Source organism: Cyprinus carpio, chromosome B14, assembly GCF_018340385.1.
Source record: "Cyprinus carpio isolate SPL01 chromosome B14, ASM1834038v1, whole genome shotgun sequence".
Classification (NCBI taxonomy): Eukaryota; Metazoa; Chordata; class Actinopteri; order Cypriniformes; family Cyprinidae; genus Cyprinus; species Cyprinus carpio.
This window is the reverse complement of record NC_056610.1, coordinates 9,116,995-9,132,280: the sequence shown is the minus strand read 5'-3', so window position 1 is coordinate 9,132,280 and position 15,286 is coordinate 9,116,995. Positions and strand designations below refer to the sequence as shown.

General features: G+C 36.1%; 1 protein-coding gene across 1 annotated transcript in view; it reads left to right on the top strand.

Annotated features, from left to right (window-relative positions):
- pigg (phosphatidylinositol glycan anchor biosynthesis class G) overlaps positions 1–15,286 on the top strand; it is a 132,488-nt gene that overhangs the window by 112,405 nt on the left and 4,797 nt on the right. Inside the window, exons 11-12 of the mRNA XM_042737966.1 lie at positions 2,105–2,423; positions 5,102–5,265. Of these exons, the coding sequence (XP_042593900.1) occupies positions 2,105–2,423; positions 5,102–5,265 (483 nt within the window). The remainder of the gene's footprint in view (positions 1–2,104; positions 2,424–5,101; positions 5,266–15,286) is intronic.

Genomic DNA, 15,286 nt, shown 5'->3' with positions numbered 1-15,286 from the left:
ATTGTACAGGGGCATATTTATGCAATTTGGTGGCATTTTTCTCCAACCCCCAATTAATTTCAGACCCACGGCCAGGGGAAGGCTAAGTCTTGCCCAGTCTTACACATGCTCCACCTATTGACAGCATCAAACTTGACCGTAAAGTAACACTAAATACAACCAATAAAACTAAAAGTGACTGAATTAACATTTATAGTAATGAAATTGACAGTAATTTGATGATAAATAGCAGTATTTAGCTAAATACAACTGAACAAAATTATCTAAATACTGCTGTTTATTATTAAATTAATGTCAAATTCATTATTACATATAAAAGAAGTAGTAATATGTGCAGGGATGATGCAGCTAATGATGATATTGAAATCCAGTTTCAGATTTTTCTAGTATGTTTCTCAAGGTTAGTAAATAAAGTTTGCAATGTTTTTTGCACCAGAAAAGGTCTTTGCTGATTTAATTGACGGACAGACATGAGGTGTTACGAATACTCCTCCTTGATTGTACTTACAACAATGATGTGTGTTAAGGAGCGTGGCGAGGGCAAATAGTCACATGACATCAAAAGTGGCCGCAATGGAAACAAATTTCATCTAGTGGAAACATTTGGTACTGCATCCATTTTTGAGATATCAGCCTCAAATTTGGAACAAAACTTTATGGATTTGAATTTTTTTTTTTATTTATTTTTTTTTTTTTGGGGAGTCAAAAATACAAAAATATTATTTTTGTGCAGTTTTCATAATAAACTTCTTTGTTTGTAAACTTTTTTGTAGTTTCCTTTTAACTTAAATTTGACAATTTTCTTCTTAAATTCAAGATTTATAACTTTTTTCTTTTGGAAATTCTAGTGCAACGTCTGTGCTCAAAAGTGGTTAACAGGTAGTAAGTGGTTCATAACTATTCTATACATGCAAATGGGGTAAATAATGTTTTGATTAAAATGAAATTAACATTGACTGGCCATATATCACGTTTATTACTTATCAAAGCTGTCGAAACCTGAGATTCACTTAACTGCATTAATGTTTACTCTAACTGTATAGAGATTTTCACTGAGGAAATTAACAAATATCATGCAAATTTTTCTGACTTTGAAGCATAGCCTACTGTCACACTCCATGCAATCTCCCAAATATGAGCTACTGATAATGAAAACTGCTCAAACGCAGTTTTATCCGGGCTCGGTTCCAGAATTAAATACTGAGGGTGCTTCAAAAATTAGTGAGTGTGCTCTAGCCTCAATGCACAAAATTTTTCACATAGATTATATTTTTGTCCTGTCCATTGCTCTTTCAAGTGTGAATCCCACATAAATATGTGTATGTCATTCCCGAAACTTTGCAGTGTTTATGTGGCTGGATGAATGTGTGTTTTTAGAATTTATGTGTGGATGTCACTCCCGAATTAGAACGAGCCGTTTCAGGGGGAATGGATCAACTTTTATAAAGTATATGGGGGTGTGATTAGAACTTTAGTCTTTGCAACTTCACAGGGGGGCTTTATGGACAAGAGCTTGTAACCTCCAAAGAGATAGGAAAGAATTCTCTTCAAGTGCTTGTAACACTCCAAAGAGAAAGGAAAATTTGAAATTGCTTCATTTTTATTGAAATGGAATAAGACATTTCTGACCACCACCAATATTGATTCACCAGAGGGTTAAAGCCTTTGTTCTTGAACTAATATTACGATCAGATCTAGTTTAACATGTTGTACTGTATATTGTCCCATTAAATAGCTTCAGTGTACTTTGTCCTGACAGTAGGAGCATTTATTTGAGATATTTTGCGTACCGTATAGTCTCTCTTGTATCTCTGATGTTAACCTGATATTTTCCCATTTACTACATTGTCAAAAGCAAGAAGGTGGTCTTTGAGGCAGTTTCTGACCCCCTGCGGGCTATAATAAGTAACTTTTCTCTCCTGCGAAGCACCAAACCTCGCTGTTATTGCTTTGGCCAAGATGAAGACGAGCCTTCAAACAAAAGGCTGCTTGCATTCAATATCAATTCTTCCGTGTGTAAGAAAGAGAGCAGGTGAAAATGTGAGTGTCTTTGATGAGCCTAAACAAGAATATTTCCTTCTGTTTTTCTCTTGTTGTCTTTCAGAGGAACCGTCGAGGCGCGATTCGTCTACGTTTTCGTCCTCGGTATCTTGTTCACTGGCGTGAAGGACCTGTTGCGCTCGCAGGTGATGTCGTCAGTGGTGGACAGCGGGAGGCTGAAGAGCAGAGGACTGTGGGAAGTGTACAGCGGGGTGGTGTTACTGGTGGCTCTGCTGTTCAGAGCTCATAATTTGCCCACGCTGGCCTGCTGTCTCCTCATCCAGACCGTCATGGCTCAGTTCATCTGGAAGAAGCTGCACTATGATGCCGCCCAGACTACCATCATGCACTACTGGTTCGGCCAGGCTTTCTTCTACTTTCAGGTAATGATGAGTGATGAATAAAAAAAAAAAAAAAAGCTAAAATAAAATATAAATATTAAATAGGAAAATATTTTGTCAAAATTTGCATGTTAGGGCAACCAAAGACCCAATTAAGAACGCTTTCATTCCAACTCTTGCTAGTCGGTTGCTTTGTAATGGGGGCAAGACTTATTCTAGACAGCATTTGACTGGACTGAAAAATGTACGGTGCAGTTTACACTTTGAAATTTTGAATAATTAAGATTTTTTTATATATATTTTTGAAAGAAGTCTCTTCTGCTCACCAAGGCAGCATTTATTTAATAAAAAAATACAGTAAAACTGTAATATTCTGAAATATTATAATTCAAACTGTTTTCTGTTTATAAATATTTTTCAAGTGAAATTTATTCCTGTGATGCAAAGCTGTATTCTCCGCTTATTACAGTCTTCAGTGTCATATGATCCTTCAGAAATCTTTTAAACATGCTGATTTGCTACTCAATTATTATTATTATTATTATTATTATTATTATTATTATTATTATTATTATTATTGATGATCAATTATTAATAATCAATGATCAGTGTTGAATGATCAATGTTGAATGTTTAAATACCATAATGCATTTTTTTTCTGGATTATTTTATTAATACAGCGTTCAAAAGAACTGCATTTATTTGAAATAGAAATACCGTATTTAGTAAATGTGAAGTTTTTTATTTATTGATTGATTTATTTACTTATTTATTTTTCTTTGTTTCACTGACCCAAAACTTCTGAATGGCAGTCTATCACAGTTTCCACATAAATATTAAGCAGCAAAAACTGTCTTTAACTTTGATAATAATATGACATCAGAGGAATAAATAAAATTTTATAATTTCAAAAATTATTTATTTTAAATTATAATATTTCATAGTTTTACTGTTTTTACTTCATTTTTTCATCAGATAAATTTAGCTTTGGTGAGCATAGAAGTCTTCTTTTAAAAACTTTACATATTTCTAATAATTCCAAACTTTTGACCTTTAAACTGACAGACATGGAATAAAAGTCGCAAAACTTTTTTTCCCAGCTGATGACAGATGGATGGACTGTTTATAAACCTGATCAAAAGAATCGGTTTTAAATCAAATCAGAGCTGTGTGTGTGTGTGTGTGTGTGTGTGTGTGTGTGTGTGTGTGTGTGTAAATGAGGGTCATAAATGATGCTTTACTGGCCAATTATCATTTAAAGCACCCGAGCATGGAATTATGGGCTTGACAATGACATCATCATCGAGGGACAGTCAGGGTCATTGCAACTGAACTGTCAAAGGACGGATATATTCTTCTCTCTCTCTAGTCATTAAGCAGGGTGGAGGTGATTGTGAATTTTTAAATTGTCACATTGATTTAGCTCATTTTGTTAGGCCAGGCCCTATTTCCGCCCACCCTGACACTGCAAACTAGCCTGAAATAATGGGAGTAAGAGAGGCAAGAGGAGAGCGATTGAGGAGGAGGATTTTCCAATCTGCCTGTCCTGACAGGAGCAGCCGGAGTGACAGACACAGCCTCCTGTGAGCCACTGACAGGAAAGAGCCGTATCTGTTCGTTTGTTTCCCCTCTTCCTCATCCGTCCATCAGCCGAGGGACCCCCAGACTCAAGTCTGTCAGTGGAGGCTAGAAACACGGCGCTTCTCTCACCTCACCTGAATGCTGCAGGGCGCCTCAAGCCTCTGCTGCATCACTCTGCTACTGTTTATATCAGCCGTTTCCAAACGTTCTTTCTCAGCTTAACCCTTTAGATGTCAAATATTTAGCTGAAGTCCCACCTGACATTTTATATTAATATTTTAAATAATTATTATTAATGTCCACGGTTCACTGAGGTTAGTTGGTTATTGGTCAAATAACATGAAAGTTGTTTTTAGTTAATATTTTAATTTGTTTTTATTTAGAAATTATTTATATTTTAAATAATAATTATTATTTTTTTTTTTTTTTTTTTTTTTTCTCTGATGTTGGTTGATTTTTTTATTTATTTTAGTTAGTTGTTTTTTTTTTTTTTAGTAGTAGTATCACTAGTATTTTAAATTTATTGAAATTAATATACTACTGATGTAAATTATCCTGTGAAACTAAAAAAAAAGTATTTGATAATTATAATAATTTATTTTAAACTGGAATGTACAATACTAATATTTAAGATATTTACATCTTAAATTCTTCACTTTCAAACGTTCAAATCCTCAAGCTTTTGTTTTGGTGGAATACTGTTGAAATGCTGTAAACTTCTATCCACAGAAATTTTGGAAATTATGCAAATGTAAACGTGGTGCACATTGCATTCCCAAAATGAAACACAGCCCAAAAGCTATATACTTATTGAATAAAATCTGCCTATGATTTTAAAATCGTTCTATGCTATATTGAAATTTAATTTTTATGGAGATGTGCATCCACATTTATTTATTTTAATTTAACATTATATTATTATCTTTTCATCAACTCAAGAACCCTTATTTAGCATATAATTACAGTTCAGATGTTTTCAAACCCCCAGCACAAAGAATTAAATGAGTTAACTCAAAAATATTAATTCCCCTCGCTCACATGTTATTCCAGATAGCAATGGCACATTCATTTTTGGGGTCTTTATAAAATGTCAGAATGTATGTTAACCTATGTGTGTTGATGTTTTATGGTCTCTTCAGGGAAACTCTAATAACATCGGGACGGTAGACATCTCTGTGGGTTTTGTGGGTCTGGAGAGTTATGTGGAAGCACCTGCCATTTTCCTGACGGCGCTGAGCACCTACGCAGGACCGCTGCTCTGGGCCTGTCATCTGCTGTGCTTCCTCAGTTCACAGAGAGACAGGTAACACACATACGCACACACACACACAAGCTCATGTTGCAGGATTGGAGTTATATGATCTTATAGTATTCTGATAAAGTATCTACCAGGAATATATTACATTTACAATATATTCACATAAAGAAAACTGTTTTGAATTTAAACACAGTAATCATAATGAACATTGTCGACTTCCAAACAGGCCTTTTGAGCTCTTGAGAAGACCGTTTCTAATTAAATGTGTTCATTTGAACCTCCGGCAAAAGCTAGTCCTGTAGAAACAAAAACAACCTGTTATTTTTTATCTATGTAGAGTGCTTATTACATGAGCAATATCAGGTGAGTAGCTGTGCAGTTAGCTCACTCGTGCCAGTATACAGCCATATCGCACGGCTACGAGGAAAACAATATCTTTGTTCTACTATCCTTTCATCTTTTAAGGATGATTTCTGATGACAGCACTGCTCAGTGCATTTGTTCTCTGCGTCTTACAAGGTGTTGTTGAAAATAAAAATAACTACCCTTTTTCAGTCTCTTTCAATATAAAAGTCTTTACTGCTGACTCGCTCATAAAAATAGACATTATCCTTATTAACAAACCGCATATTTGAATCTAAACAGGTACATTCTTGGTAGGGCTGGGCGATGGAGTAGTTTACTCACTGGTGAATCTCAGTCAGATCGAGTGTGAAGCGCTTGCATTCAACAAGCAACACAAATGACTCAGTAATTTAAACTAGTTTAAAGCCGGATGAAACAGTGCTGACAAACAGGAGAAACACTGTGTGCAATGATACAGTCAGAAGGCTTTTCATTCTACAAGTCACCATCATTTACTATGGATTTACTGTAGTAATGCTAACTGTACCATGGTATTGTGTCAGAGATGTGGGATATTCATATTTAATTTTATTATAGGAGTAATCTAATATAATTATAGTATTTATTTGTGATTAAACTATAGCATGTGTGCATTTACCCTAAATGTTTTTAGACTACTGTTTTTCATACAAATACCTAAAAACCATATAGTTATATTTTTACCATGGTATTGAGGTGCTATATGTATGGTTTTAACTGTGTTTATCATGATTTAAATGTATGCTACTATGAGAGACAATAGCATATAATTACAGTTCAGTTTTCTTACAGTTCAAAAGAAAAAAAAACTCAGGTCAGAATACTTAGTTTACCATATAAAAATGAGGTTGCTACAATTTTTACAGATGTTACTGACTTTGATAATGAACAAAAATTTACATCTGCATACTACCTCAAGCGACTGTCAAATGTGCATTTCTAAGAGAGAAAAAAGTTATTGATATTACCAGGCAACACAATCTGTGTATCATTCGTTCATTCGTTTTTTTGAATTAATATTAAAAGTAGAGAATTGAGAAAATGGCTCCTTTTCTGTTTTTTTTCCAAAAAACTAAAAACGAGAATTCAGCTTAATTTAGATTATTCGACGTTAAAGGCATAATATAAGTCATTTTGGAATAAATCACAGTATGTATCATGATAAAAAAAGTGACTTTACAGTCTGTAAAATACAGTAGGCTAGAGCAAATTATTTCACGGACCCGCTATCACTTTAAGAACCGCTGGTCTCCACAGAAGAAAGCCCTGTCTAGGCTCTGCCCCGATATGAGTTGTGTCAAGCTATTCTTTAGTCTGTTTGTTTGATGAAAAAAGATGTAATGTAGTTGCAATAAATGCATTAAGAATCTATACAACTGCATCAGCAGAGGACTGTTCTGCTGCGTGAAACTCCGGAAGAACTGATGACGGCATGGTTTGATCTTTGGCTGACCAGTCAGCAGAAAGGGGCGTTTAATTCCCGCCCACATGTAGAAATCGAATATTCAAGCTGTTTATTCATTTTTCTACCCCTGAATGAAAAATGAAAAAAAAAAAAAAAAAAAAACGAAAGAGAAGCCATTTTTTCATTTTTCTAATTTTAATATTAAATCAAATAATGAATTAAAGTATTGTAATGAGATTATGATAAAAAGATTTTTCTTGAATTTGTTTGTTTTTTTGTCTTGTCTTCCATTGGTAATTTTTGGCTGAAATAATTCTTGGCTAAAAGAACATTCTTTGTAAAAACAGTATTATTTATAAAATGACAGTGGATTTGGGCATTCACCATGACACCCGCTGTGAGAAATACTGCAAGCAGAGTGATACAAACAGTGAAACGTTGGAGTTCTGTTATCAATATTGCACTCCTCTCAGCCAATCAGATTCGAGGACATGAAAGAACTGTTGTATAAAATAAAATATTATTTCAGTCTTTCTACTTGTAAATTTCACATTCAGTTCAAGGTGTTGCTTGCCATTTCTTTGTAATTATTTGTATTATTATTATTTTTTTTTAAGAATAAATCCTACACCAATTTTTTTATGTGTAGTTTATGTCCATTGTCTGACTTGTCACTGACCCTTAGAATTAAACAGGCCTTTCCTGTTGTACCTTTAAGACTCCTATATGTACTGTATATGAATGTAAACGTATAGTTATCATACCAGGGTTATTATTGTTAACTACATCTAACATCATTAAAAAAAGCTGAACTGAAATATAGTATTTAAGGAAAAAAATATATATATATTGAACTTATTTTATCTCTCATTTTCATTGTTTAATTTGAAGTAGTAAAATAGCTAAAATTTAAATTAAAACCTGTTAAGGACATTTAAAATAAATAAATGAAAAAAAAACTTCTAAAAAACACAAAGACTGAAACTTTAAAATGAAAATGAAAAATTTCATTCAATTAAAAAAAAAAAAAATCAAAATATGAATAAAAACTATAATATCTGTATATATCTGCAGCTTTTTTGGGGAACGTTTTGTATTGCCATAGAGTTTTTCTACAAAGTTTGGCAAAGAACATTGTGTTTTACTGAACATTGGCCTCATTAAACAGAGTTTTATGCAATGATGCTGCAACAACCTTCCGATGTGACACTTTTTTATTAAAAATACTGCAGTGCAGTAAAAAAAGCTTGAAATGACTCATGAGTTATAGGGCAATAACAGTTCTTCTGTAGTTCACTGTAATAGGGATGTCTGTAATCTTTTTTTCTCATAGCAAACATGCATTTTTTCTGAAAAATCTAAACATTTGTATCACTTCAAAATAGAAGACTGACAAAAAAGACTGTTTTCAAAGATTCAGGCCACATCCACATATCAGTGATGCGTAATTACAGAACGTTATGGTTATATTAATCAGTGTTAGTCTTCTTAAGATAATTGTTTTAATGGCGCTTGAAGTGATCTGTCAGAGTGAATGAGGAATCAGGGGCAGTTATTAGAGCTCGACCTGGTAATGATGGTACAATTAGAGCCACTCACAGAACAATGGATAATGGAAATCATTCCGAGACAATCAGACTTCGCCCAAGATACTCACTCACTCACACACACACACACACACACACACACACAGAAAGTATTCTTTAAGAGGTCATTCCAGTAGGAATCAAATTTTCCTTGATCTTTTGAGCTAAAAGAGTTCAATGTGCCATCAAAACATACTGTAACGTTCAGCACTCAAGTTTTCCTCCGCACACTGCAAAAGCGTTCTGACATCAGACATGTAAGACCACCCACATGCAAACTGAGGTGTGCAGAAACTTGTTCCATCCAGTCATGATGAGGCAAGAAGGAGCAAGTACTGTAGGATAGATACTGTTATTACTGAACAGCTGAAGAACTTAAAGGGTTAGTTCACCCAAAAATGAAAATTGTGTCATTACTCACCCTCATGTCGTTCCAAACCCATAAGACCTTCGTTCATCTTTGGAACACAAATTAAGATATTTTTGATTAAAATTTGAGAGCTCTCTGACCCTTCATAGACAGCAATGCAACTGCAATATTCCCAGGTGTATTGACAGAATTTAAATTTTTGGGTGAACTATCCCTTTAAGAGCCATCAAATTGGCTGCTTTTGTTTAAGGCCATGTACACACTCTAAAGTTTTCAGGAGTGACAACCGCAGTTAAGTGTTTTGTTTATTTTTGGAAAGCTGCTTTGCATGGGGGTTGCCATGTTCACTTATTATAAGCGATGCTTATCAACCATCTTTGTATTTTGGGCTTAACTCATAAAGCAATCCAGTTTAAAGAGTAAATAAAGTACGTCATGTGGCTTATTTCTAAGATAAACCATTTGGTTTTGAGTTTATTATGGGCTTGTTCTTAATTGGTGTTGTTGTTTTTTCTAGCAAGATCTGGCAACGCTAAATCAGGGTGTGTTTCACACTTGTAGTTCAGTTCGTTTGGTTCATTTGGTTCTGGTCCACCTACCGTTCACACTGGCATTTTTGACAGCGAACCTAAAGACACTGAACCTAAAGGCATAGGGATACGTTCAAACCTGATTGGTCGGATTGAATGATGTATATATCGTGATGGAACTCACGAACACCGCAAACAGAAGGTGCGTTAGACTTAAAGTGGTGCTGTGGGTGTATAATATCAAAGCACCCATTAACTGATCGGTCTGCTCAGCGCTTCTTTAAGTCGAACACACCTGCCGTCTGTTGAACTAAGTGCACTCATTTATGCGTGTACATATAATTTATTTTCACCACCTGCAAACTCCCAAGGAGCTCTTAAAAGGCACTTTACCTCATTGTTGCTCCACGTTTCCCCTTTGTTCATTTTGTTTTGGCTACACCGTATCGTCAAATCATGTCGTCAAATCAAGCGTAGCATTGCATCTTGTCATTACTTCCTGTTTTTGGTTCATTTAGAAGTATTTGGCCCGTGTTACGTTCATATTTCATTCGAACCGCACCAGGGTTCATTTGGAAGTGGACTGAGACCCATCTTTTTAGCGGTCTCGGTCCGCTTGTTTGGTGCGCACCAGGGTTTAGATTGCAGCGTTCACACTTACTCAAACAAACCGCACTAACAGAGCAATCGCACCAGATTTTGTTTTAATCTAACCAAACATGACAAGTGTGAACACACCCTCAAAGTCAAAGTATACTCTGTTATTTTATTATACCACATGCAGAAAATACTCAATGCAGATATGCGTTTAATTTCATTTCATCATTAACTCGTTAACTATTTAGTTCAGGTCAGTTCTGTACACACTGTATAGAATTTCTGTGAATGCTGTTGTCACTACCTGAATTTTTCAGGAGTTAAAGGTACAGTAGGAGATCTTGGAAAATACTAACTTTAGCCTGATAACACTGAAAACGAATGCCCCACCCTCCCTGCAACTGCCATCCAAAGCCAAGCCCCGCTTGAACGCACACAGACCAGAATACCAGAGACAACATTGCTACAAAAAGCTACATCAGCAGTTCCCAATTCTAGTCCTCGCGCTGCACATTTTATATGTATCTCTTATCACGTGCGACATTTGTTTTATTCATCCGTAAGTGCCCTGCAAAGTGGACATCACTGGATATTCCACCATTATATCGATATATATATCCAGTTCGAAGCGAGCGTATATGTTCCAAAGGGCATTAAAAAGACAGAGCGTTTTGATTGGACGTACATTTCTTGATCCTACGCCTTCCACAGAATATATAAATACAGACAAATACATTTAGACCACTTAACCTAATGGTTGCTATCAGAATATGAATCAGAATCAGAAAGAGCTTTATTGCCAAGTATGCTTACGCATACAAGGAATTTGTTTTAGTGACATAAGCTTCCAGTACACAGAGACAACAACGCAAAAAACAAAACAAAAAACAAATTGCAAATAAATAAACTGTATGAACAGTTGTGCTATAGATGATAATGGAATAGAATAGAGTAAGATGCAGAGACCTTGGATGGAGGGGTAACAAATAAATATAAGAATATTGCACATTTTTTGCATAAGTGGGGAACATTTAACTGTTCATGAGGTCGGGATGTGAAGAGACTTTCAACCAGCATAACAAAAAATATCTAAAGACAGTCACCTATTGCACCTTTAATTTGGTTGTAGAATTAACAGTTGTCTGTTAACTGTGTGTACTGAACAGAATTAAGCACTAAAAGGTGAGTTGACAACCAAATTGTGCTGCAGTGTGTGTGTGTGTGGTCTTTGTGTAGCAGCTGCAGATCCTTCAGAAAGATCCCAACTTTAAAGCGTGCCGCTGCATTTTATCAGAGTTGCTTCTCAGTTTGCATGCAAACACAGAGGGCATTTACATACTGTAAAAGTTTTAAAGGCACGACAGTCTTATATGGGGTTTGAGAGTTGTTGTTTTCATCACGTATAAATTAAATATTAATATTCATGATTTTTAAATAATTCTAGTGCATAGACTGGAGTAGTTGTGATAATTCATATCTGATTATAATAAAACACAGGATGCATGCATTATTTATTTGCTTTTACACCAACACTTTAGTATTGTACCTTCTTTTTTTCACTTTGCAGTTGTAATGCCAGTTTTTCAGGTATACCTGAGAATTATACATTGTTTACTATTTGCATGGTTTGGGAGTGTTTGAATTGCACTCTTTAGACCATGGAATCAATATGAACACAGCTGCATTTGTGTCAGTGATGTCAGGATAGGGCAAAATTAAAAATGAAAGAACAAATTGGTTCGAATTAATCAGCTGAAATTTTAATGGAAGTTGGAATTTTATTTGAAATGACAAAAATAGGAATTTCCTGAATTGCAGTTCAAAGAAATTGAACATGGATTCTGAGAAGGCTCTTTTTCCACCAATTTATCTACAGTATCTATCGATCAATCATTCCATCTATAAGAGTTCTAAACTTCAAAGCTATTCAAACTTTGCTTTTCTAGTTAAAATTAGTTATATGATTTTCTGTGAATTTCAGTTTATTTTGCTTTCATTCACATTCAAACTTCTGCATCCCATTTTACTTCCTCAATTCAAATTAAGGAATCAAATTTGACTTTAAAAGGCATTTGCAATTCACGTGACCCTGGTAGATGCACTCTGCACATCCCATAACCCCACATAAATGCAGAGCATCAAACTCTGCCTGTGTGAACCACCCACTCTTTATTTATCTCATTATAAAGTCTGTCCCTGTGAAGCTCGAAGATTTCCCCTAAAGTGCTGTCCGACTAGAGCCTGATAAATGACCGTCTTAAGTGGTGAGACGTTTAGTCTGACTTATATAATTCAGCATGCTCAGTCAGCAGTGTCACTACAGCACACACACATACACACACAAGAGATCCAGGAAATGCTCTTTGATCAATACTCTGCTTTCTGGAATCCCAGCAGGCCCGGCTGACCTGTCCCCCATCTGAGCAGAGCATTTACACAATCCATTTGAGAGAGAGAAATACGGAGGCTTGTTAGGAGATATTTCATTTCCTCCGAGGCAACAGGTGCTTTGTGTTCAGGGATATTGAATCCTGCAAACAATCTACTACCCGAGTGTCTGAGGTGTGGATTTGAATTGCAAATGCCTTCATCCGCCGGCAAACTCCTTGTGAGGCGGAAAAGGACCACAGTTCTGTTCGCAGAGAAATTTGTGACAGACGCAGGAAAATGATTTTAGGCAGTGCTGTCGGGAATCAGCAGCGGGGACTGTGATGTGGCTGTACAGTTTACAGAAGATTCACTGCGAGTACAAGCAGCTCCGCAGGTCTGGAAATCAGCCGGTCTGTTTAGACAAGCGAACTGTCAGTCAAAATGATGGAGCAGTCAAAACTGGACTGAACAATATGTTGTTCCTCGGATGATTCCGTATTAAATGTGGTTTGCTGTTGTTGTCTTGCATTGATTGATAGTGTGTCCAACAGAGCAGAGAGCATCATGTTTTCAGTCTGTCTACTCCTAGTAAACTATATTGTCCTTTCTGTCACATTCCTATTTTGTAAAACTTGAGGAAGTAGTAGAAACTAACCAAGATTGCTCAAGATTTTTGCATGTTCCAACAGCAAAAACAAACAAATTTAAAGGAACAGCTCACCCCAGAAATGAAAATTGTCATCATTTATTCGCTCTCATGTCGTTCCAAACCTTTATGACTTAGTTTCTCCTCCAGAACACAAAAGAAGAAACACCATTAAATTACCATAAATGTAGTCCATATGCTTTGTGTCCCATCACAGGTTTGGCATCACATGAGGGTGAGTAAATCACTGTCCCCTTAAATGTGTTTTGGTAGTGATTTCTCCTGTCAGTCTTTGGCTTTTGCTTGTTTGTCTCGTAACGTAATTTAAATTCACTGATTAGTTTCCAGGTTGAACCCTGCACTGCTATCTCACTTATCCTTGTCTAGTTCCCTTTCACTGTAATATAAAATCTGTGAGCATAATTACACTGGAGAGGAAATCTCCCAGAATGAGCCTCTCTCTCTCTCTGTGAGAGGGGTTTTATAGGCCAGACTGCGGCAGTCCCTTTGGGTGGAAGAATGAGGGAGTTTAAACTCACAACAAAACACGCCAGGCCATCGCGCTCATCCGGGGAGCATCTTCAGCCGGCTCGATTCAGCTCGCTGTTTGTGAAAGATGGGAGCTGCATGCTTGATTATTTTCTCTTAATGTTTCACTTGCCATATCAGTATTGACAGAAAGCACTGTGTTTACCACTTCAGGGAATTGGGCTATCAATATTTATGTCGCCACAACAATAAATTTCCATTTTTAATGCAAGGCTGGTGCCGGAATGTCTTTGACTCATGACCGCAGATTGTGGAGCTTTTTCTGTTTGGTGCTGTAGAACCTGCCCTACATCCAAATTCTTAATGCAAGGCTGGTGCCGGAATGTCTTTGGGTCATTTGCTCATTTTGTAAGCCAAACTCTCACAGTGTGAGTCAAAGGCTGACCGGACTGCTCGCACATTGATCCGCCCAGGGCTAGAGAAAAGATTTCTGATACAACAGCCTGCAATCCAGGAACCAGATTCTGGTGTCTATCATATGAGTAACACTTGTACTTTAGGCTGAAACACTTAATATTTGTTCAAAACAAGAGTTATAATGACAGAACACTGCCCAGTCTAAACCAGTTCAGTCCAAAGTAGTGTAAATTACTCCAATTTATAGGTTGACACCATCTAATCTAGCCCAACCAAACCATAATCCAGTATTTCAGTTAAATCCATAATTTCAGTTAAAGTCCAGTAAAATCAGATCAAGTTTAGTTCAGTGAATCCAATCCAGGTTATAGATTGAGGCCATTTAATCTAGCCTAACCCACTTCAGTCTATTATAGTCCAGTCTAATCAATTTCAATCCAACATAGTCCAAACTAATTCAGTCTATCATCAGCTCCAGACCAGTTTATAGGTTGAGGACATCATATCTAGCCTAATCCACTTCAGTTCATACTAGTCCATTCCCACCCATTATAGTCCAGTACAGTCCATTCTAGTCCAGTCTAATTCAGATCAGTGTAATCTAGCCCTGTCAGTCTAGTCCAATAAAATCAACCCCAGTCCAGTTTAGAGAATGAGGCCATTTAATCTAGTTAAATGGATTAACCCACTAAAATCCATCCTAGTCCAATCCAGTCCAATCCATTTCAGTTCAGTGAAATCTAAACAAATCCGGTCTGTCACAGCTCCAGCCTAGTTTATAGGATGAGGCCATCATATCTAGCCTAACCCACTTCGGTCAATACTAGTCCAGTCCTATCCATTCCTGCCCATTATAATCTAATTCAGTCTGGTTCTGTCCATTCTAGTCCAGTCTAATTCAGTTCAATGTACACTCTAAAAACTGATGGGTTGAAAACAACCCATTTTGGGTTATTTTGTAACCCAGCGCTGGGTCAAAAATAGACGAACCCAGCGCTGGGTTATTTTAACCCAACAAGTTGGGTTATTATGTTTAACCCAGCATGCTGGGTTGCTTTTTTATGGTTTTAAATTACTACATTGCTACGCTAAAATGAATCCAAATTGAGCTAAACCTACAACCTCCTTAAGGTTAAATTAAACCTACAAATCATGTTCAATTTATATTTTGAATAATTTTGCAGCCGTAGTCCAAATTAATGTAAACCAGTCCAGTTTATAGATTGAGACCATCATAATTCAGTCCAATATAGTCTTGCCCATTCAATATAG